General features: G+C 42.5%; 1 protein-coding gene across 1 annotated transcript in view; it reads left to right on the top strand.

The window, feature by feature from the left end:
- The window catches only part of tet1 (tet methylcytosine dioxygenase 1), a 28375-nt gene extending 4353 nt beyond the window's left edge, over positions 1–24022 (top strand). The window contains exons 3-12 of the mRNA XM_054599657.1: positions 14674–16951; positions 17441–17531; positions 18050–18143; positions 18520–18728; positions 18822–18972; positions 19153–19242; positions 19387–19524; positions 20035–20211; positions 20349–20493; positions 20627–24022. Coding sequence (XP_054455632.1) covers positions 14674–16951; positions 17441–17531; positions 18050–18143; positions 18520–18728; positions 18822–18972; positions 19153–19242; positions 19387–19524; positions 20035–20211; positions 20349–20493; positions 20627–21663 — 4410 coding nt within the window. The 3' untranslated portion in view covers positions 21664–24022. The remainder of the gene's footprint in view (positions 1–14673; positions 16952–17440; positions 17532–18049; positions 18144–18519; positions 18729–18821; positions 18973–19152; positions 19243–19386; positions 19525–20034; positions 20212–20348; positions 20494–20626) is intronic.
- Positions 24023–24617: the final 595 nt, after the last annotated feature.

The raw sequence follows: 24617 nt of genomic DNA, 5'->3' as shown, positions 1-24617 counted from the left end.
TAGATCCGTCAAGTGTCCAGAAACACAACTGCAGTGAGGTTTTAATATTGCTCACATGCAGCATGAGTACGAGGGCAACTATTCGCTTACATTAGCAATACCAACATTTTGTCAAGGCTTTGTGGTTTTCAGCTTGTATTGGATTTCTTCTACCACCTAGCGGCCACAATGATTGATGCAGGGTTACATTGTTTTATGGTTTGTGCATGAAACTTTGTAAAGTAGTATTAAAATGATTCAGACGAAATCTTAGCTAAAAGAAAATCGTATTGTGGGGCTTTTTTATCAATAACTTTCTTATGTGAGGACAGATGGCTAATAGACAGATTCTCAATATTTTGGTAAGTGAGAATATGAGTTCCTTACAGCAGCTGGCTACCAGAGCCGCTTAACCATGTACATAGTTCAGCGGTGTCCATGTGGCTGGGGGAGGGCTCTGTGTGAACAACTGTGAGTGAGGGTCCATGTGGCTGTTTCTGCAAGCAAGCATGCATGCACTGCAACAGCCCTCCGAGTCGTAGCAGATTAAGGCTGATTATATAATACCTGGCGGATAAGTAGTGATCAGTGTCAGAAATAGTCGGGGGCAAAGGGCAATTTCCCTCAAATTCAAGGTATTTGCCTCATAAAACACTATCAAGGGTGAGAAAGTAACGTTTGAGATATATTGTGTATATAAATGGCTCCAAATTTCAAACAATAGTGAGCAAAAATTGGCTGGCTTAAAATATTTAGTTTCCTACTGTTGTAGTTATGACCTTTGTGCACTTTTCTGTTGAAGTGTAACAGGGGGTGAGGAGAAAAATATCAGGCCAGGAAGATATTTCTGAACATAATAGTTAGAAAAGAAGGAAATGTGGGTCAACGCTATATGTGGATGTTACTTTTGACATTATATATTATACATATATGTGTGGTGATTGCATGCTGTTGGACAGCAGACACAGATGAAATGACAGAACAGCAGATCCTCTCTCATTCAAACAACAGAGACAGTTGTTCTCTTGTGACATCACATTGGCCTACGTGCAATGCCTGTAGTTTTGGAAACGGGTATGAGAGTTTACTTTATGTGTACTCATAGTCTGAGTAGTACGTCAAAAATTGTTGCTGGCCAGTCCTGCTGATCAAGCTCACACACCCTTTCAAGTTTCTTACTCCAGGAGATTGTGAAAAAAGGGCCAGTGGCCAAATAGGAGATCATGTAGTGGCATGTGAATCTGTTTCTGGTTTTACCATAGTGAGCTGCTATGGTGCTGTGGCTGTGGTTAAGTTCGGTTTTTACTGTGTCATAAAACATTTTATACTGAAAACACTTGCAAAAATAGACAGACCACAGATTGAACACTTTTAGGCTTTTGAAAATGAAGGCAAACAAAAACACTGAACACTGTTTCAAAAAAGGAAAGTCCCTGAATTGTATATTGATAAGAAATAAAAAGAAAAGAGTCTTTTAAAAATAGCAGGCTTGATGGCCCCCTCGTGGCCTCGCTTTGTATTTGGCAGTGAGGACAGGTCTCACATCCTTGTCTGATCTGGCCCTGAACACACCAACACACACACTAACAAGTACACACCAGAAACAAAATACAAGAGTTCATAGAGTGCAAAGCTCCAGTGTTTACAGGGTGAATATAACCGAAACAGTCCTGACATGTTTAGAGCTGTAGGCTGCAGAACTGACTCACTGTTATATGGACTAACCAGGCAGATGTCAGCACTCATAGATAATGTTTTTAACATTCACATTACTGCACAATAGTACAAACAAATAACATTATAACACACAGACATTCTCAAATCATCCATCACTTGTTGTGTAAACAGTTTCCCCTCAGTCAGGCAGAGCTGGCAGCTGGTTTGAAATATATTCCAAAAGCTCTTAAATACATAAGGAAATTCATAAATTGATGCAACTTTTTTGCAGTTCTGATTATTTCCATTATTAACAACTGATACAGTATTTCATAATGCATTGTATACATGCATAATTACTTATACTTACCTCTGTTTTTGTATATTATTGATTATTAACAGGACTTCTAGCATCTTTGGTTATTCAACCCATTATTCAACCCAATTAAATATTACGTAAGTACTTACTTAACGTATTTTAACATTTTTCAGTCAGGTTTTAGAGCTCTCCATATCTCAGACACAGCTTTGTAACAGTCTCTAAAGACTTACTTTACTTTACTCAGTCCTAATGCTTTTAGACTTGAGTGCTGCTTCTGATGCGATCAATCACTCTTTTCTTCTGCACCGACTAAAAACTTGGGTTTTTCTAAGGCAGGGGTCATCAACTACATTGGTCCAAGGGCCACAATTTTTCAAATTGTGACTTGCCTTAGACAAAAAGCAGCACTTGCAGAGAGTATAACTATTACCTCTGCTTCTCCTTCTGCCACTGCATTTATCAAGCCAATGCACCTGGTGAGTTACGCTTCGGTTTAGTTTGAGGTGCACCGTAATTACAGAGCTTGGGAACTATTGAGATCAGCACAATAGAGCTGCAGACTATACTTTTAAAAAATAGTAGTCTGCATGCTCCCAGTCAGCCAGCCAGCTCAGCCCCAGCTCCTCCTGGAAACTCATTTATCTCCCGCGCTCCACTCTTTTCTGCTGCAATGCTTTTGCCAGAGGAGTAGTCCAGCTGAGATAACACGTGTATTTTGAAAACACTTGCCGATCCCTCAGACAGCACTCTGGAAGGGAGGACAGGCAGCCTGCAGCACCCAACGGCGACTGTTTGCTTTGTTACTGATATTCAAAGCTGTGTGTGTCTGTGTGTGTGAATGATTCTTACCAGAATTTTTATGTCAAAGGGGATGTTCATGCACATGTCTGAATGTGTGTGTGTGTGTGTGTGTGTGCGTGCATGAAGGTTTTTACAGCTTGCAGTTCAGTCTGTTATGCAGCAAAACCCCTCATTGTTCTCAAATGGAACCAGCTTAATGTAAAGTGAGAGTGATTCGTCCCAGCAGACGCTTGTGTCAGTTCTGAACTCCTCTTCCCCCTCTCTCACACACACACACACACACACACACACACACACGGAGCGGTGGAAGTCTTCAGCACGGACGGTTGCCATGGCGACCTCATTGTCTGGAGCTGACCTTTGACCCGCCACGGTTGTCTGATGGAGTATTCTCAGGGTCGTAAGGAGGATTAGTGGAGATAACCAGCGGACACGCACTATGGGTTTTAGGGCTGTGAACTCGGTAACCTATATCCAGGTAATTAGGTTAAACTGCTCAGATTGTCCAGCTCATAGCGGGTCAGCAGCAAGCTGTGGCTGCCTGCAACGCCTTAAGCAGAACAAAATTGTCTGCATTGTCTCAGTAAATCAATCCATTCAGTAGGCTAATTGCATTTAGGTTATTTTGCCAATAAACTCATTACACGATCCATTTTCTGTTATAGATACTCTTTATGCACCATTTATATATTTGTAACACAGGCCGCTTTCAATATATAGTATTTTGTGGCACTGTGTTACTATGATTTCAAGATTCTCAACTATATTAGGAGCAAGAATTTGACAACACAAGTTTTCACAATTTAACATTCAGTCTGCCTGTTAAAAAGAAATACTATACTATAAAATATTATACCTTCAATGTATGTTGTTATGATATATATTTCAGTTACAACAGGATATAAAACCACAACTCGTTAAGAGTAAGAAATATATGCATTAACAAGTACAGATTCATTTGAATCTTCAATGGTCTACATTACCATACAGTAATATCTACAACTGTTAAAGTTAACATGGTGTTCACTGTGATGCATTAACTATCTCAAATAGTCTCTTCAAGTCGATTGTTGTCCTGAAGTGAAATGGAACAACTGGCATTTGTACATTACATTTGTTATTACTCTTCACATTTATTTTCTAAGGCGTGATAGAGTTTGATGTGTCACTCTCCTTTCATAAAAATGAGAACAGGTTCTTCCACAAGTGCATGTGGGCACTCGGGCAATGAGCTGAAGGAAAAGATGCACATCCACAGTTTTTCCTTCACATTATGTAAATGTGTGGGACAGAAGGGGGCCGAGGTAGCGAGGAAGGTTCATGAAATGTCAGAGGAAAAACTGCCAACATTTTAACAGGGCCAACTCATTATGAGCAAGCAGATTGCGTTATGCTTTAGCCCACTCTTTCTACTCTGACTTCTTACTCCTCTGCATAGACACACATTTTATTACATGAGCCTCTGATTAGGGCTGCTTTGTATTTTCTGTTAAACTGGTCTGAGCCAATTAAATTTAAAACAACCCTGCAAGGTAGTTTATCTGTAATAGCTGCGGGGCTTGGGTAGTGGCCCAGAAAAGGGCTCCGTGGACAAGGGGAAATGTCTGTTTTATTTGATTTGGGGCTGAGTTATTTGGCCAGAGCCCCACTATACATCAGAGCCGAGGTATGGCCCAGGTGGTGCCAGGTTGGAGGCTTACATCCAACCAGAGACAGGGATTTAAGGACTTTAATGAAGGATTCCACTCGGTTTGCTTTATTGTGCATTCAGCTGTAGCAGCTCAGCCTCAATTCTGTTTCTTCAACAACAACAATGCAAAGATTGTATGTTTTTAAGTATCTATAATGTTCATAATTCAGCAAGATATTTGAGTTAAACATTGATACGGCTGTACTCCACTCCTGAGCTCTCCTAGGTCCGTTGCATCTGTGAGTTTGTACCGTGTCCTGACTGTTGTAAGGCTGTAAGTCGCTGGAAAAGCTTTGAAGTCGTGCCACTTGGTTTCTCTGGGTGAAAAGAAATTCTCACTTTGCCCCCCAAAAGAAATGCCACTCAAATCCTACCACGGGTACACAATGGCCTCCTTCTGGAGAAACCAGAGCTTATTCATGCATCAACCTGACCTGTCTACCTTCAAATATATCTTATACACCTGGCGGGGATATAAACGCTTCTCGCTCCCTCCTGTCATTTTTCTCTACCCTAGAATGCCGTCCACTGAGTTGTAATGATGTTAATCCCATTACCTTGTCCATATTTCCCTTTGTTCATCATTCATTATCCTCTCAGCCCTGCCTGTTGCTGTACAGTATCTGTAGCGGCTCCTCACTGCACCACTGGACTTTGCATGCATCTGTCTGCACACATATTTGTGTGTGTGAGTGCACGCGCACACACGTGCACTCACATGGCCAACATGCCTACTCAGCATGTTGTACTGGCGCAAACTTAAGTAAGCCTTTTCCTGTCTCATTGTGAGAGGATCTGGGGCCCCCATGCTGCTCTGCCTGCGTAGTGTTTGTGTGTGAGTATTTGGGTCAGTGACAGTGTGTGCGTGTGTGTCAGTGTTTACTTAAACCGATGGACCTGCTCCTCTTCCTCCTGCTAACCTTCTCAAGGTGAAACACATACATAGCCACAGCTACTCCAAAACTCAACACCACACAACTTGGATAAGAGTTAATACTTCAGTGTGTGTTTGTACAGATTCTTGTCTTATACTGACCAAAAATCTGCAGGTAAAGACATGGATAGTACAGACACAAGATTACAGAAGACATTTTGTCAATGCATACAGGTTTTAAAATCCCCCCCTCCTCTTTTGGCCAGGGCTGAAGAGTGTGAGAGTTGGAGTGACCCGCTGTCCCTTTATGCTGACCAACCACTGTCTGCACTTTAATTGAGTCCATGTGGGTTTAGGGTGTGGTGTTGGTATTCTGGTGTTGGTGGTTTGTAAACCCACCCCCATAACCCCAAAACTATCAGTACAGGAAGTGTGAAAGCTACAAACCTGCATTTGTATTTATGTGTGTTTGTATAGGAAGCAGAGAGCATGTAAAAGAGAGTGCAGAAGGCTATTGTGCACACAATTAGTCACAGTGTTGAGTCCACAGATGTTCTTTTGGAATAGTAATAGTGATAGTAAAAGTGTGATTCGTGAGCGGCCTCTGGGGTCTGCTGAATGTGAGCCAACGTGCTGCCTCAGGTAACACTGACTTTATGGTTTCAAGGTTCTCCTCAAGAAAAATCAGCTTTCAAACTGCCTCGGCCTGGATTTACAGAATCCAAATGCTAATGTGGGTGTTTGCATATAGATTAGTATTGCCTATTCTTAGTATCCAAATGTTTGTGTGTCTTGGTCTTTTAGGCTTTGAACTGTGCAAATAGTTGTTTGAGTTGGAGATGCACCGATCTAGCGTTTTAAATCCCAAAACAGATTCCTGGGCTTTGAGTATCAGCAGATATCCAGACAGATCTGAGACCAGTGTTTAAGCAACAAGCTGTAGGTCTCACTGTGTGTGCGTGACTGGGATCATTCTTTTATGTGTAAAGGCAACATTAGCTTGACTTAAACTTTACTTTTCTAGCTTTGCAAAACAAAATTAAATAATAAATACATAGATGTAAATGTAATGAATTGTTATTTATTGTTTGAAATCATAAATAGTCCACCAGGAACTTGGTAAGTAAATCTTTAAAATTAACAGGAATTACAAATCAACTGTGTAAACATTTTTATTGCGGCAAGAAATTGGTCAAAAGTTTAATTAAATTCCAGTATATAATGTATAATAATAGAATTAAATTGAGTAAATCGCCTATCTCAGCTTTTTGAGTCAGTATCGGACCGATGCATTACTAGTTTGAATCTCTGCGATTGTGTGAGAGATTGTGCATGAGCTGACTAGATGAGCAACATGGGGACAATACAAGCACAGAGTTATGTTTTCCAGTTTCCACATGGTTGTTACCACTGTGACCTCTGTTATCTTTCACTGAAAGTAGAGAGTCACAACCTAAATAAAGAAGAAAGAATAGGAGAAACCCCCAAACTACCTCCCTTCATCAAAGATCTGTAGATTTTTTCATGCAAATGAGAGACAAATTTATATTAGCGTCAGCAGTAATGGTAGTAATGACAACTTATTGGCAATAATGGCGCTTGGCACAGCTCCATCACCGGGCCGGGCTCCAATGGGTCAGACTCCAGATGTGTCAGAGATATTTTACGACTGTGGTGCGGAGCAACTTTCTTTACCTCACTTGCATGCTCATATACTGTAGCTTAGGATGATTAATGTACCGACTACTTGTTCCTAACGAGAGCTGGGTAGCTTGTTAAAGGAAAAAAAACACATGGGACACTTAAAGAGCTGAAAATTAAGGGTGTGGTGCAATATTGTAAGTAGTTGTGGAGTATTTTTGGATGCAGGAATGGAGTAGCAACAGCAGAAGGACTGTTATGAAGGCAGAGAAGCACAGTGTAACTAATGCAGTTCATGCTTGTGGTAGGTGTGTATCTTATACAGGTTTGCTCTGTTGTTTAGGTTGGTTCAACCTGTTGGACTGTCTAGTTTGTAAACCTGTCAGACCACCTGAGACATTCCCATTCAGAGGAGAGCTCACCTATAACTGCCACATGTATCTGAAAATATCAAATTGAAACCAGATATTGGACAATCCCCAATTTAGTAAGCTTGACTCATTATTCTTGATTCATAGTAGTGAAATGCTGAATTATTTCTATTTTGGCACATGTAAATAGAAGTGAAATACTCTTATGTGTGTACACATAGATTTGGTAGGTGTCCATACAAGTTTATTCTGTCCAGTTTAGAATTAAACTACAGTAAAAGCTACTGTATGTCTACAGGGGTATACCATATCAATTCTAAATCTAAAGGCACTAAACCACATTGTGACTAAAAACTTTTATGTGACTTTTTTTGTAATGTGGACTGAGGTTTCTTTTACTGACAGTGCTTGGTAAATATTATTTTGTGGAGATGAAGTTTGCTCCAGAACACCACACGCACATGCCTCGTGTATATTTCAAGTGTTTAGTCTGCATCTGTTTGTTTTACAGTGTGTCAGGAAACTTGTGATTATTACTGTTGTGTACATGACTGCTGTTGAATTTTACTTGTTTATGATGCTAACCATGTACTCACAGATGTACACTTAATCATGAGCTACCTGCTAACACTTAGCAAACAATATAAAATCTGAACACAGCCTGTTAGAGAAAAACAATCACACTCAGCAGCCACCGCAATACATATATAATATACATTCACTGTCTTATATTGTTCCAAGGCTCTGGTTTTGAACATGTTGTGCTGTGAGACTACATATTCATGAAGCCACAGCATGCAGGAGTGTGACCTTGATAAGTTATAAGCATCTAACTGACAAACTGACTGACTGTTGAACTCTGCAGTGTGATAGTTACAGATAAAAACATGCAAATCTTCATTATCAAAGAAGTGTTAAAACATTGTAGTTAAATGTTAATATGGTGTCAAAATGTTTATAAATGAACTGTGAAATGTGTTATGTTGTCACAGAGGAATCAACCTGTTACCTTGAAAAAGACATGTATTATATTGGCTATGACAAGGCATATTAGGTGAATACCTTTTGAGATTTTGACACGGCTTACTGATAAATCCCTTAATAGGGACTTCATCTTCCACCATGACAAGCTTTTCTATTATTCATCTTGATATTTGCATGCGTATTGCATGAACACTGTGTTGATGTAGTTCTCATTGTTATGTGTGGATTAAGCTGCACGCTCTCTGCTTCCATAATCAAACACTTGACTGATGTGGGTTACTAGAGTGTTACCGACAGGCACTGGCTCGGGCTTCCTTCATGTTTCCTTGTCCCGGTATGACCTCTGCGTCTTGGCCACATGGTTCCCTTTAAAAGGGGGGAGTACTTTACCCTCGCCTAACATTTTTCTCTTTTTGTCTTTTGCTTTCTGTCGCCTTGTTTTTCTCTAACCACAGTTTATTCTCAGGGAGTTGTTTAGAAAGAGAAAAACGCTTTGGGTTGGATGAGAGAGAATGAGGGGAAGGGCTGTTCAGACAGTGTGGATGTTGTGAACATCCTCTTTCCTGCTCCCGCCACAGTCTTCCACAACGTCTGGATCATGTGGGAATAAGATGTGCTGCAGGCAATGATTCTGCCACTAAATTGCATAAAACTTACACTTATTATATTCAATATAATAGATAACAGATCACATGACTTAAAACTCATGGGGTGTAGTTTAAGACAGAGGGAGACATACACACAAGCACATACTCCTATCTGCAAACTCGCCAGTGTCATAGTCATGTTATGCCGACTTCTGTGTTCTTAAGTGTTTTGCTCCGAAGCATTTTAACATTTGCATTCCGCACATTTTCACTGCGCAGCCTTTCCCTGCGGCTCAAGGTGGTAAATTGATCATCCTTCAGTCATAGGTGTATGTTTGGTTACCAGACTAGCTTATTTCCATTATCAATTAACGTTCTGATGACGTTTTTTTATCAGCTGATGCATTGTTTTGTTTTTAAAATGTCAGAAAATGCTGAAGAAGGACCATGAAAAGCCAGAGCCCAAGTTGAAGTCTTCAGATTGCTTAATTTCACAGTCCAAAACCTAAAGATATGCAGTTAACATTGATATTAAGAAGGAAAAAGAAGCATGTTATAGGCAGGAAACGTTTTTCCTGAAAGGCATTTTCCTTGAAATGGGATTTAAGCAATTGATAAAAGATCAATTGCTTACATCCAATTTTAAAGTTTATCCTAAAATAGAAATAAGAAAGAAATAAAACATTTATATTGGTCAACTAATAGTTTCAGTAGTTGGGCAAGAAAGGACTTTGGTAAATATCACCAAGATCAAAAGCAGTGTGGTGAGCTGCTTCAGGGGTTAATATCTCAGCGGTGATGGGAGTGTTTTCCTGTGATCCAGATCCAGCATGTGTTCAGTATCCGTTCCACATCTTGCCACAAATCCATGTGTGTAGGGCTGGAGTAAAAAGCCCACATAGGGGATCCTTTGTTTAGGAGAGTCTAGGCATGGAAGATAATTTACAAGCCACAAAGGTCCTCACGCCATTGGCTGATGAGGCTCTGTCTGCGTCTGCGAAAGGCATCCCGTATGTGTGTGCGTGTGTCTTTACGTCTGTGTGTGTGCAGCAACTGTGAGCGTGTCTGCTGTAGCAGCACTTTGCTACAGCGGCTCACGGTCGCACTAGTCATGACACCCAGGAGCTTGCCCTGCACACCGCTACTGTAGCCAGCGTTTTCTTTTGAGGCTGAAGGAAGGCAAAGCAAGATGGCCACCAATACCTTTTAGGGAAATGCTGCCTAAACCGGAGGGGCTTCCTCCGAGGACAGACAAGGTAAAGGCAGCCCCGGGGTCTATTGTCTCGCTGCAGATGGGTCAGCAGTGGAGCTCGTCTAGAGGTTGTCCTCAGTTGTCTCTCTTTCTCTGCCTCCCTGGATTTATCTGATTGGAGCGCTTTATTTGGAGGCTGGTGTTGTTATTGTTCATAGTCAATCACTGAGGACCTGGACTTCTGTGTGTGTGAGTGTTTGGCTTGTCTTTTCCAGGCGGGTTTAAAGGATGTGACAACAAAGTCAGCAATAAAGAGGTCAGTTTCCACGGTAACAGTCATCGCTCTTCTCTTTCCCCCCCGCTGCATGTCTTTTTTAGCTGTTATACTGTAAGAAGAACCCCTTTGCTTCCCCTTTTTCTTTCTTGCAGGGGTTTGGACAGCCATATTTCTGCACCTGCTGTTTTTTTGACTGCTTAGACGGGGAGAAGTGGAGTGAGCTTGTAAGCCGTAGGTCATAACTTGTAGTTTGGCAGGCTTTACTAGTTTGACTGCGGTAGTAATTATATTATCGTGTGGTTTGTAGGAAAAGTCCTTCTGTTACTGATGTTGTGTTAATCTGTGTAATTTTACTGTTAATTAAACTCTAATTCATTGGTGTACTGGGAGCCACTTCTTTCAAGTTCATTAGTTTTATTGCCACCTATAAAGCCTTGTTTGTGGCTGTAATCTTTTTAATGTAGTGTGTTTTCTGCGTTGACTATGTGTTATTGAGCTCAGCGCCGACAGGAAACGTTCACTCAATGAATGAAGGAAATTCTCACGTGTATAGAGAAACACGCATAAACCACTACTTTATCACACTCTCAGCCAGGAAGGAAGCATGCTTCTTCTGTGTATCGTTTCTACACAGAAAAAGTGAGGATCCTAACGGTGTAGTATTTCTGCACAGCATCAAAGTGAACAACATCTGAAGGTTACTCTTAATCACTCCAAATTTATTTTATGAATTACAGGTACTCTCTTTTTTATCGGACTAGACATGTTTTTATGTATATTTGAGTGTGTTTGTATGTCTGTGTTGTGGGGGAAGAATAGATACAAAATCCTTGGAGATCCAGAGAGAGAGTTGTTAGGAGTCAAGCAACGGTTACACTTCTGTTGCTAGGGTAGGTCTCTGAACGCCTGTTTGTGTGTAAAGCTCCCGCCCTTGGCTACTGCAACGTATCTTTTGTTGATATTCCGAGCTTTGACAGGCACAGCAGTTGGATGCGTGTCTAAAAGAGGAAGACTGTGGTTGCATTTAAAACAACAAGTACAGTGCTGTGTGAACGATTCTAGGCTCCCTGAGGACGACACGACAAACACTGAACACAAAAACACACAGCCCTAAACACATCAGAGATCCAGGCTGAATGAGAGCACATGACTCTGCTTTTACACCCTGCATTAGGCTTTTTTGTTATCAAAAGGCTTAATGTAACATCATTTAAAAAAACAGGGGCTGTACTTTGATGTCAGCTTCGTGTCATGAACACATGGATGCACAAAGGGATGCACATTTGCACAAATGCATACACATGCAAAGAGTCACGCGTGTGTCTGGTGCAGTGCTGGAAGCCATCCAGAGCTGCTTTGTCATTGAAAGCTGTTTGTTGTGACAGACACTCTGCCTTTTCCCCGCTCTCCCTCTCGCTCGCTCTCCCTGCTCCTCATCATTTTGACTCTTCCGCTCACTCGTTCATTTGAACGTCGTGGTGGACCATTCCCACATGGTGTGTGGAGCGGCTATCTCACCCTGTTGCACTGGCAGCTTCAGTATTGCCTCAGCCTGAGCTCCAACTATCTGTTGCATCAGCAGCGTGTTTCTAGTAATACGGCACACTCCTGACATGGAGAATATGGTGGACTGCGGAGAAATCAGAGAGGGATCAGGAATACCGCATCAGGGGAATGACTTGGTGATAAATTGGGTCCACCATACTATTCATGTCTAAACTCAGCATTCTATTAACTATGAATTGCTCCATAGTCACTGCAACTCTCCTTTGCATTGTTTTACAACAGTTCAACCTCTGCCTACTGTTAAATCCTCCCTACATCTCTCGCAATGTGCCTTGCATTCCTGTGGATAACTGGCCAAGTGCATACACAAAGTGGTGCAATGTTGAAATATTTCCAGCTCAGCTACACTGGAGTTAAATATCAGAAACATTTTCATCTATCTCAGCCATCAGGGGTAAACACCAGGTTCACCAGTGCCAATCCGGACCGGACATGGGGCGACAGAGCATTCTCAATAGCTGCCCCCTCACTCTGGAACTCTCTCCCCAAACACATCCGAGACTGCAATAATCTTTCAGTGTTCAAATCTGAAATCAAAACTCACCTCTTCAAAACTGCTTTTAATGTCTGACTAATGCTGTGTGTTTTAAGTTTTAAGTTTTTAGTGTGTAGCTTTTAAATGTCTGTAAAGCATCTTTGAGTACTCTGAAAAGCGCTCTATAAATAGAATGTATTATTATTATTATTATTATTATTATTATTATTATTATTATTAATCCCACATAGTCAAGGAACAAGGGCTTTCATCTGGACCAAATTTTGTCATAAATAAGAATGGAAATAATTAAAAAGATGTAGATAAAGACATTTTTTCCAATGTCATTGACTTCAATTATCAGCTTGAACACATACTGCTTTTCTGCTCTCTTTACTCTCTTTCCTTTACCACAAAAACTTGTTTTAGGCTCTTACAACAGGTCAAACAACAGCACAGCAACAGATCTTCTTAAGGCAACTCACAAGCATCTTTAAACACCCAGTGCAGGAGATGTTCAGTATTAATCCTCTTAGACCTCAGCCTTTGACACCTTTTATTTTCCATCTTTAATTGAATGCTTTTAGCTCTGGAAGACTGCTTCATCTCCTATTTCTCAATGCCTTCGTTCTCATAAAGGACAGATCATGCTCTTTCTCAGCAGCCAGCACATGTGGGATGTCACTAGGCTCAATTCTGTTTTCACTGTACATGCATTAAAGTCAGACAGACTGTTACCATTTTATCCATGATATCTCAGAACCTAGACCAAGCCCAGCCCCCATGTCTGATAGAAATAAAGAAAACAGTTGAATAGTGCACATTTAACTGGTAAAATGTTTTCTGTTTGGTCTAATGGTTCATAGGAATCTGGTTTATATTGAAGCATCTTGATATGTCAGCTTGGAGTGCACTTCTACTGCTGTAAAAACGCATTTAAACAGTGGCAGTGATGTTGTTTAATGGGAGTTTATGTTAATGTTTATTAAGATTATATTATACAGTTGTGCTAGTTCATTAGAAGGAAAATGGGAAGCCTCATATACACGTACACACACAGAAACACACACATAAACAGTACACACAGCTCACAGGAATGCACATGTATATTACAGCTCCTGCAAACAAGTTAAAGATCCTTTTGTCGGCTGAGTCTTGGCACATGATGCATGTGTTTTTTTCTTTATCTTTGTCACGCTGGAAAATTTGAATCAGTCTTTCACTGCTGAAGGCTTCAATTCTGAATGTGATGCAGAGTTAAATCCTAAAATAAGAAGCGGCTGTACTTGACTTCATTTGATCATATGCTCACTCCAGATGATGAAAAATAAAGAAAGCTTTTACTTATATATGCTAGATATTTATCACAAGTGTTTTGCGTTCTTGCCCTTTTAGTTTCTAAGATAACTTACATTACAATATTTTGACAGAAAGGACATCGTCAAACCTGCCTTAACTTCTTTTTCTCCCCAAATCAATGTGTTTTATTACTCTTTATGGAGTTATGGCTATGACTATCTGCACTTAAGACAGTCTGTGGGAGTTGTTTACAACATGGCTTTGGGAGACAATCAGTATGTCAATATTGTGGACCTTTGGATGGTCGTAGCTCTGCTGGCAGTCAAAATCCGAATTAGCCGAAGGGCCGAGCTGCCCTGTGTCCAAATAAGACCCTGAGTGGGTTAATCACTCACTTAACAATGCATATGGGTTAACATGGCAGGGCTGCTGTGTTAATAATTCCATGAGCTTGCATACACATGCATGCATGTCCAGGAACACGCTTACACACCCAGCACACACTCACACAACATGTGTCTGCATGTTGAACACATGCCCTCAGTGACCCACTGGTAGTGACGTAATTATGAACAGTCCGTGACTGCAAATGTTCACTCGCTGTCTCTCGGCTACCTCTGTGGCTGTCAACACTCAACAGCTCAGGCAGGAATGTTGTCCTGATTGAAGCCTCTACTGTGGACTAACTCAATTAAATTTTCTTTTTAAACAATTTGCTGTGTTTAGAGATTGGTTTCGGGCAAGATTTATCGAAGCAGATTCTTTGTTTTCACAGGCAATAATATTTTCCACAGACTTGGTAGTGGCTGCAGCAGATGCTCGGGCCATGCTGGGAGGCAATCTGTTGTGCTGTTAGCCGTGACTGTTTGGAACAAGCTGAATCACTGTATACTGCCAGAGCTTGTTGAGTCAAACTCTCTTCTCTTGTTTCTCTCTTCCTCTCTGTTTCTGTGTCTCAGGTGGTTCCCGAAAGTGGGTCGGTAAATGGCAAAGGCAAGGTGCAAATGGATGACACCCACACGGCAGCGGAGGAAGATGAGGGGGAGGAAGGCCACATACCTCATGAAGAAGCTCCCCCGATTACCCACTCGCTCACCCAGAACCTGGCCTCGGACCAAGGCGGACGGCCGGCACTTGTTAAAAGAGAGCCCGGGCTGGAGCTGACCAGCATTGCACTTCATCAACACGTATGCTCTTCTGTGACTTTTCAGAACGGTTCTGCTGAGAACCTGGTAAAACCTAACGGTGCTAATATGACCACTGGGCCACACTCTGATCTGAAGTCTGCATATAAAAGGACAACGATTGCATCTGAGCCTCAAAGGACTATAATCGCTGCAACCCCTAAAGACTGCCCCGAGAATGGCCCCAAGTCTCCGCCAGACGACATGTCAGTTCCACTGAAGAAGATCAAAATGGAGGAGCCGTGGATGTGGATAACTGAACAGGCCACCAAACAGCTGAGTGATGAAGATGAGGTCTGCGAAGACCCGTTGTCCACGCTGGCGGCCGTGGTGTGTCTCTCCGTCACAGAGAGGAAGGGACTGGAGGAGAAACTTTTCAGCTCAAGTTCTTCCATTCTGTGCTCCATCAAATCAGAGCCACCGGATTTGCACTTTGTCAAAAAAGAGCCGGAGGACATAAAGAATGACTTGTGTCAGAAAAGCACTCCTGTTAGCCTGCAAAGGATTCCCCAGCCTATCAAAAATGAACCTCAACCCAGTGTTTTGCAACAAAGCGTGCAGTCCTTGGCAGAGAGAAGAAATCTTAGCTTTGATCAGGCTATTGCTATTGAGGCATTGACTCAACTGGCAGCTATACCTCAAAGCACCCCAGGGTCCATTAAAGTTGAAAGTAAGTGTGAACATCCCTTTTCTGCTGCTGCCCTATTTCAAACTTCCAATGCAAATACAAGCCTGCAAGAAGCCAAACCCACAGCAGCCATCCGCTACAACAAAGTGTCGGTCATCAGCTCGCGACTCCACCAAACTTCAGTCATACGCCCCCCCGTGGCCAGACAAGGGAATGTCATCCAGCGCTCCCACGGGGCAGGCTCCAACACAAAGCTGTCTCTGCAGGACCTCTTAGAAGCCAGCTCAAACAGTGATAAAGCACCCTGCAGGAGAACAGAGCCGGGCTTAAGTTCTCATGTCATCAAGTCGGAATGCAGCTATAAATATCCCAGTGATATGAAGTTCAGTAAAGATCACGAGCGCTTGTTTGGGGAGGACAGAGACAGGGTTGTTGGTAAAGCGAGGAGAAACAGAGAGGAGGAGGAGGTGGCAGCTCAGTTGGCAGACCTTGCCTTCATCATCCAGTCTCGACACAGCCAACAGTCAGAGAACAACCCTCCGAAAGGAACACCTGTGTCCGCCATCAAATACAACTACAACTCCAAGCTACCCCCCATTCAGAAAAAGCCCCCCGTGAAAAAAACAAAAGCTACGCCCTCCAAGCCCAGAAAGAAGAAAAGTGATGGACCTAATGATGGATCCAACTGCAGGACCCCCTTCTCAAAACGCATGCCGAGTGGAGAGACGGCCAACAGGAGCAGAGGCCAGAAGATTCAACCGCAGGGGAAAACAGGCCTCCACCACAAGAGGAACCTGTTTCTGCCTCAAGCTCAAATTGACCTGAAGAGATACTTGGCTGAGGCTCAGGAGGAGAGGAGGCAACTCTTCCATCACAGTAACGCACACAGTGCCGCCCTCTTAGGGCCGCAGACTCAGAACTACAACACTTTCACAAGGATCAACCACCCTCTCGGTCAAGAACACCACCCACGGTCCCTTTCAAATGGTCCACTCCACCAACACCATCCGTGCAATGGTCATGCTGCAGGACCGGGGCAGGAGTGTGAAAGGCATTTGTTACCTCAGGTAGCGCAGCCCTGTGGTGGGCTGCATCACGGTGCTGATCCTAACACCAGCCCAGCTGATACCGCTTTCCTCAGCCACACCACTGGTCACCACAGCATGGCTAATGGCTTCTCAGGGGGTCACCAGTCCCCTCCTCCAAGCCAGCAGGGCTACTACAAACTGGAGAGGGCAGGTCCTGTCACTGTCCTGTCCACAGCTACTGATGGGGATCTGGGCCACTCCGCAGAATCAACTCCATCCAAGAACAGCGTCAACAGCTTTCTGGAGTCTCCCATGAGTTTTCTGGATACCCCGACCAAGAACCTGCTCAATACGCCTTCCAAAAAACTGGCTGATCTTCCATCCTGTCAGTGTGTGGGTGAGTTGGTGCTACCTAAGAGAAGACAAGTGTTTAGCGTCTGCATTAGACCCAGCATGGAAGTTTGCTCTCGGGTAACACGGCAGTCCTCAAACTGATACTTTCTGTTTCTGTCTCTCTGATGCAAACACACACACACACACACACACACACACACACACACACACACAAACATATACACACACACAAGCTGTGTCCTAATTCAAGGGCCAATTCAAGCAAAATGAGGCCACATTTCTCTGCCATATTTGGAAGAGGCTTTGTTGAGCCCTGTAGAGCAATTGTGATGTATTTGGTCTTGAGATGCGGGCATCCAAGGTTGCGGTCCCTGAACTGTGTATATGACATTTACTTTAGTCTGACTCATTTACCCTGAGCATCTATGTTTTTAATCAAAAATATACCAGCATCACATCAATATTTGAAGGTTCTACATTCTGTAAAGTGGCTATGATATTCAATAGATCTTGATTTGTTTTTGCCCTACAGAGCAGATCATTGAAAAGGAGGAAGGCCCTTACTATACCCACCTGGGGGCAGGACCTAGTGTTCCTGCAGTGAGGGAACTGATGGAGAACAGGTAGAGTGGCTACTTCCCTTCTATTTACACTGTGTATATGAGGGTGTGTTTTCTACCAAATATGCTGAGAGCCTACTAGTCAACCTCAGGCCTGGTGGAATGGGGTGGGGTCACAGCCAAAGAGTCAGTCATTACAAGGAAGCATTGCTGAGCAAGCTCAACACATTGTGCACCCTCTTTCTCAGATACACACAACATGTTGAAACACGAAACCCTTTAAAGCTGAGACAAGATGACAGCCTGTTTAAAATATCTTGAGGGCCATCGCAGTCGGTCCGCAACCACAGATAACTGGAAATGTGACATTCTGCAGTCATTGAGTTTTTTAACGGCAAATGTATTTTTAGTCAAAGTAATTAGTTTATTTTGTAATAAGCAGTCATTTTATCAAATGGATGTATGTATTGTCAGTTGCCCTCAGGTATGGTTAGCAATGTATTGTTAAAATATGTGTTGTCACTGGTATGTGCTCTGTGATCAATAGAGCAAACTTATAGTTTCTCTTATGTGTGTTACAGATATGGTGCCAAAGGAAATGCAGTAAGGGTAGAAGTTGTTGTTTACACTGGGAAAGAAGGAAAGAGCTCCCAGGGGTGTCCGATAGCTAAATGGGTAGGTCACTAGTGTTTATGTTTCCCAAATGTCCTGAATATGTCTTGAAGTGTTCTTGTGGATCCCGTCATAGTATATTTAGGAGCAGAGACGGAAGTCACTCTCAGATTCTTACCCTTACCAAAACCTTAAAAACATATTTACCAAAGACATCCCTAAACAGAAATGTCAAGGCTTCTACCTAAGAATTACCATCTTTAAACGATTCTATTATATCACAATCTCGTGGTTGGGCAGGTCAATCCCAGTGCTTTGAACCCATCACCCCGTCGGTATCCATCATTTTTAGATGTAACGTTTAGAAAAAAGGTTGTTTTTGCTGTGTTACAGTGCTACCGTTCATCTGTCTGTGTTCTGTGTGACAATCATCCGACAGGTGATCCGGCGTGGCAGCGAACAGGAGAAGCTGCTGTGTTTGGTGCGCCGGAGGCCCGGGCACCACTGTGACACTGCCGTGTTGGTGATCCTCATTCTGGCGTGGGAGGGAATCCCTCGACCGGTGGCAGACAATCTCTACCAGGAGCTCACACAGACCCTCTTTAAACACGGCTCCCCCACCAGCCGTCGCTGTGCCCTCAATGAAGAGTTAGTACTTTTTCCTTTGTTTTTGCAATGATACTTTTTCCTCCCAGCTGTGTTTCGCTTCTTTATCTTCATCCCGCCACTCCATCTCCACAGTCGTACCTGTGCATGCCAGGGTTTGGACCAAGACACCTGCGGAGCTTCATTTTCCTTTGGCTGCTCCTGGAGTATGTACTTCAATGGCTGTAAGTTTGCCCGCAGCAAGGTGCCCCGCAAGTTCCGCCTGCATGGAGACTACAGGGAGGAGGTGAGGGAGTGGTCATCTTCCAAAAATCCTAGGGGAAATCATCTATTACGATCTCTCCTATTTGTTTCCCTTGTTGTTATAGTGATGTGTTAGCAAATGAGAGGAAATGTTGTGATTGTATGACAATTTTAATTAGCTGTTATTCACCCCAAAACTCCTAAATCTGTCCATTAACTGTAGGAGGAGAAGATAGAGAGAAACCTTCAGGGTCTTGCCACTGATCTCGCACCACTCTACAAAAGACTGGCCCCTGAGGCCTTCCAAAACCAGGTATGGAACATTAAAAAGCTGCCACACTTACCCGAGGACCCCTCGCTGTCTTTGGCTACTATTGATGTATTTAATTGACCTCTCTTTGTTCTCAATTTACACAAACCAAGCTCTACTCATGTCTTGTCTTTTCACCTCTAATAGGTGGAAAATGAGGCAGCAGGGAGTGACTGCCGGCTGGGTGTGAGGGAGGGACGTCCTTTTTCTGGGGTTACAGCCTGTGTGGATTTCTGTGCCCACGCTCACAAGGACACTCACAACATGAATAACGGCAGCACTGTGGTAAGCTAGCTACAATTATGACACCGTGCTTTCTACTTCTATTTCATGTCTCCATCTCTTAAGGTAGGCTGCACGGTGGTGTAGTGGTTAGCACTGTCGCCTCACAGCAAGAGGGGCCGGGGTTCAATTCCCGGGCTGGACAACCTTCTGTGTGGAGTTTGCATGTTCTCCCCGTGTCAGCGTGGGTTCTCTCCGGGTTCTCCGGCTTCCTCCCACAGTCCAAAGACATGCAGCTTAGGTGCATTGAAGACTCTAAATTGCCCGTAGGTGTGGATGTGAGTGTGAGTGGTTGTTTGTCTCTATATGTCTGCCCTGCGACAGACTGGAGACCTGTCCAGGGTGTACCCTGCCTTCGCCCATTGACAGCTGAGATAGGCTCCAGCACCCCTGCGACCCTTAACTGGATAAGCAGGTTACGGAAAATGGATGGATGGATCTCTTAAGGTATTGATCGGATATGGCCCACTGTTTGGTTAAACATCATGCCTTTTGTCTTTGTCCTTTTTTCAGGTTTGCACTTTAACCAAGGAAGATAACCGTGCAGTGCGTAACATACCAGAAGATGAGCAGCTCCATGTTCTGCCACTTTACAGGATCTCTGAGAGGGATGAGTTTGGTCAGGTTGAGAGCCAGTGGGCCAAAATCCGAAGTGGTGCTCTGCAAGTTCTGTCTGCCTTTCCCCGAGAGGTGAGTGAGCAGGAAGTCGCTTTTGTTTATTATTTTGATGTTTTTTTTTCTTTTCTTTCTGACTGCACCATTCGTGGTTTGAGTCCTCTGTTGCAAAAACACTATTATAAACATGTATCATGTTTTGTATCTGTCAGGTGCGTCTACTGGCTGAACCAGTGAAATCAGCCCGGAAGATAAGGCAAGAGGCTCGTCTGAAGGCTCAAGCAGATAAACTGGAGAAGAAGCTTGGGCTGACTCCTCTTACTCCTGGGAAAGTGAAAAGCGAAACCCCCAAAAAAGGTAGTAAATCCAAATCTCTTGTCATGGTGTTAATCTATTATAATCAGTAATACATTGAAGTCAGAAAGCATAAATAAAGTTTTTCGTTATCATCAGTGTTTTAGAAATAAGCATATTGTCTATGCCCAAACAGAGCCACAGGGCTTCTACAACTCATACAGACTCCCACCCAGACCTGACAGCGTTGGACGGTACACACCGGAGGGGAATCAATCCAGCACTTACAACCAGAGCACCAGCAGCTACCCCACTCTGGGTGCAGAGGTCACCCCACAGAAGGAGGTCATCTCCCCCAACCACCACGGCCTGCCTGGCCTCCATTTTGGACAAAATGGCTCAGCTCTTAATTATAGGACAATGAGTGACGGCATGAATGGTTATTCTCCAACATCTGGCGACCAGAGTGTTCGTATACCTCCACATAATGCCCTTAGAGACTACCCCCACACTTATAAAACTGAGCCCCACGAGGTGCACTGCTCTCCTCTGATCAGACCCTCCCCCAGTGGGAGTGCTCCTCCTCCCTCCTCCTTCTCCCCGAGACCTACCTCTGAGGGCCTCTACAGCAGGCTCAACGGACTCCACAGGGCTGCAGAAGATGTGGCGGCAGAGGTCAGGGGTCATGGCCTCCCTCCGCTCTCATCTCTCCCCCTTCCCCCACAGACTCCCCCGCTTGAACCAGAGGAACTTAAGCAAGAAGAGGTGTGGTCAGACAGCGAGCACAACTTCCTGGACCGTAACATAGGCGGAGTCGCCGTGGCACCGTCACACGGCTCCATCCTGATAGAGTGCGCACGGCGGGAGCTCCACGCCACCACCCCTATCCTCAGGCCAAACCGCAGCCACCCCACCCGCATCTCCCTGGTCTTCTACCAGCACAAGTCTCTAAATGAACCAGGCCACGGGATGGCTATGTGGGATGCCAAAATGGCCAAGCGGGAACGGGAGCGGGAGGAGGAGGCTGAGAGATTAAGGATGGAGGAATGCCTGAATGGCATAGGAGCTGGAGGTGGGGAGCTACAGGAAGAGATAGGGGAGGAGGCGGAGGAGGCGAGGAGGATCATGAATGTCCCGACACGTCAAGCGTGGACTCTCCCGAGGGATGGTGTCGTCACCGTGTCCCCTTATGCTCTTACGCAGGTGACGGGACCCTACAATCGCTGGACTTAGTCAACATGTTTTACACACACTCACACACACACACACACACACACACACACACACACACACACACACACACACACACACACACACACACACACACACATACACACACACAGACAACTCCTACACCTTGTGCTTCTGCCTTACCTCAATCCACTTCAAACTGCTACTCTCATTTTTACATCGTGTTCATTGTGCTTTTCTAGTATCTGTTTGTTGACTTTGCCCTTCTTCATCTCTGCCTTCAAAAGTGATGAGGAAGACCAGAGTGTGTTGGCTTTTTAACTGTGAGTTTCTGTGTTTTTATTGTAAAGAGATGGTGCTTTGAAGCATTTTTTTAAAAGTTTTTAATCTGGTTTTATACACATGATTAAGAACAAAAAAGATGTGATTATTTATTCTGATCATAACGATTTCTATTTAATTCCTGGTGTAAGCCTGTTTACTGCAAGATTTCTATGATAACCTGCATTATGTGTTGACGCTCAGAATTTATGTTGTACAGTATGACTCTGCTCTTTATTTCAGCCAAAAGTTTGCTTTTCATCAGATGAATCTCATTGGCTTTTACTTTGGTGCCATTCTTACTGTAACCTCTCTGTTAAACACCATTACATCACATAATGTAGAAAGCAAAACTAATATTGTGCATATATTTACTACAGATTGTCACATGTAGCATTGTGCTTTTTCTTCTACTGCTTCAGACTTCTGTTGGCAGAAGAAGAAAGAAAAAGACTTACTTGTTTTTTTGTTTGTTTTTATTTCTCTTTATTTTGTCTTTTATCCACAGATATGTATGGCATATTACAGTAAGAAGCACTTTTTATTTTCCTAAACTTAACTTGAAAAAGGACCCAATCCATAGGCCTGATTATGTATGTACAGATAGAGATATTCAGTATATGAAAGTTTAGCATGAACCCGGTTTTATTTTTACAGTATTTCTGCATTTATGGGATTTTTCATCCATTTGATTGAAAATGGAATACATATCTAATGGAATTCAAAATGTAACATAATAAGGAATCATGAAATGCTACAACAATTAGGTGCTTATTATTTTTGGCACTTAACTCCTCTTCACCTTCTGAAAAAGGAATTGGAAAATTATTTCATAGGGCACAAGTGTGATTATAGGATTTTAAAAAATGTTGATGGTGCTATTAAGACCTCCGTCTTTCACAGAAATCCCAAAGTGTCAGATATGTCATCAGAATATTACCAGTTTTTATGTCCATACTCTGGATTTTAATTCAAAACTGTGTCAGCTGAATTTTACTATTTCTTCTTTTTCCTTTTTCCTGCTTTTGTTGGAAAACCACTCATACATCAAATCCCACTTATATAATTGCCTAAGACGATTTCTGGTGCTCGACCCTTGTGAAGACTTTGTTTACAGATGATAGCTTTTTATTTACATGGTCTAAATAAGGAGGTTGGTATCAACTCCTGGTGAATAAGATCTTTATTTTTTATTACCCATGAAATAGAAGCTCTTTATTTCAAGAACTCATTAATGAAACTTCAGCACAACCGACATCACTGATATTCACACTAACACTGGTGGTATAATGTTTTCATGTGAGAAACATTTTGGTCTTGAACACACTTTGACTTCCTTTTGGTGCTAATAGGACAAGATGTCAAGGAACATGCATTGACTTGACCAGGTTATTTACTGTACAGTGATGGCATGGTGCTTTTATAAAACTCAGCACACACTGAACTGGTATATGTTTCAGTGCAAAGGTAGTTTTGTAATTTATCTGGATGATTACTGGCTGACAGACTGAGGTGCTTTGCTATCTCCCAGCATTGATCATGATGTTTTTCAAGTTCCAGTGAAAAGCGAATTATTGTGCAGATGTCCATATAGAGTTAAAGAAAATGTCTTCCACGGATAACCAAAATCTGTAACAATTATCAAAACACATCATGCTCACAAAATGAAATGAATGTAAACCGTTTTTAAATCACTTGATTTATAAAGAACATTTTTGAACACATGACATGAAAAAGTTACAGTTGTAAAAAAATGTCTTTTGATTTACTGTGGGGGACGTACTCAGTCCACAATGAAAGTCTTTGTATCAACTAGCACCAGCATTAAAAAATCTGAAAAAAACCCTTTTATTAGTAGAAAATGTGTAAATATGTATGTGAACCATATTGTTTTTACTGTACTGTTAATGGTGTTTAGACAATGGATGATCTTGCTTATTTTGAAACTGAATTACTGTATGTTGCTCAAAGTATATCCAGTTTAGACTTGAGAAGAGACTAAATTTAGCATTCCTTATGTGGATGGCTAATCTCTTTTTGAGATTGTGAAATAAAGTCATATTTATATTTTGGACCTGAACATGATTTCCTCTGTCCTGATTATTTTAAGTCGATCTGTTTTAAGCAAAACAAACACAACTTATTTTATGAGTTAGTTCTTATTCAAAAAAGCCTTTTTCTTTTTTTCCTCTCTACATTTCCCACACTGTGCTATGACTCATCGCTGCGGAATTTCAGTTTAGTAATTTAGATTTTGTCCTGTTAATGTCTGGGGATGAATCCCCACTTGTTTTTGTACATTTTTTCTCTAGAACTGGTAATATGATTTGTGGGTTTTTTCCCCACTCAAATACCATTTATGATGTGAGAAAATCTTTTGCTGCTGAGATGGTTAATTTAATATTTTCAACAAACACAAGAGGGCTTCAGGATTTTAGTCAAATCTAAAGAAAATCTGAATCATAAATATTACCATTACTGCACAACCCAAGCATATTGAGAAATACATGAGTCAACATGCTGAGAACCGCTGTTTATCGCACTGCACTCGCCTTTTTGAATTTACAACAATTCAAAAAGAAAAATAATGTAAAAGAGGAGAGGGGTGTTTTGTCTTTATTTTTATTATAGATTCAGTCCAAGCTTAATTCCTCTATCATACTGGATAAATCAAC

This window comes from Anoplopoma fimbria, chromosome 6 (assembly GCF_027596085.1).
Source record: "Anoplopoma fimbria isolate UVic2021 breed Golden Eagle Sablefish chromosome 6, Afim_UVic_2022, whole genome shotgun sequence".
In the NCBI taxonomy this organism is placed as follows: domain Eukaryota; kingdom Metazoa; phylum Chordata; class Actinopteri; order Perciformes; family Anoplopomatidae; genus Anoplopoma; species Anoplopoma fimbria.
This window is presented reverse-complemented; position numbering and strand designations above follow the sequence as displayed.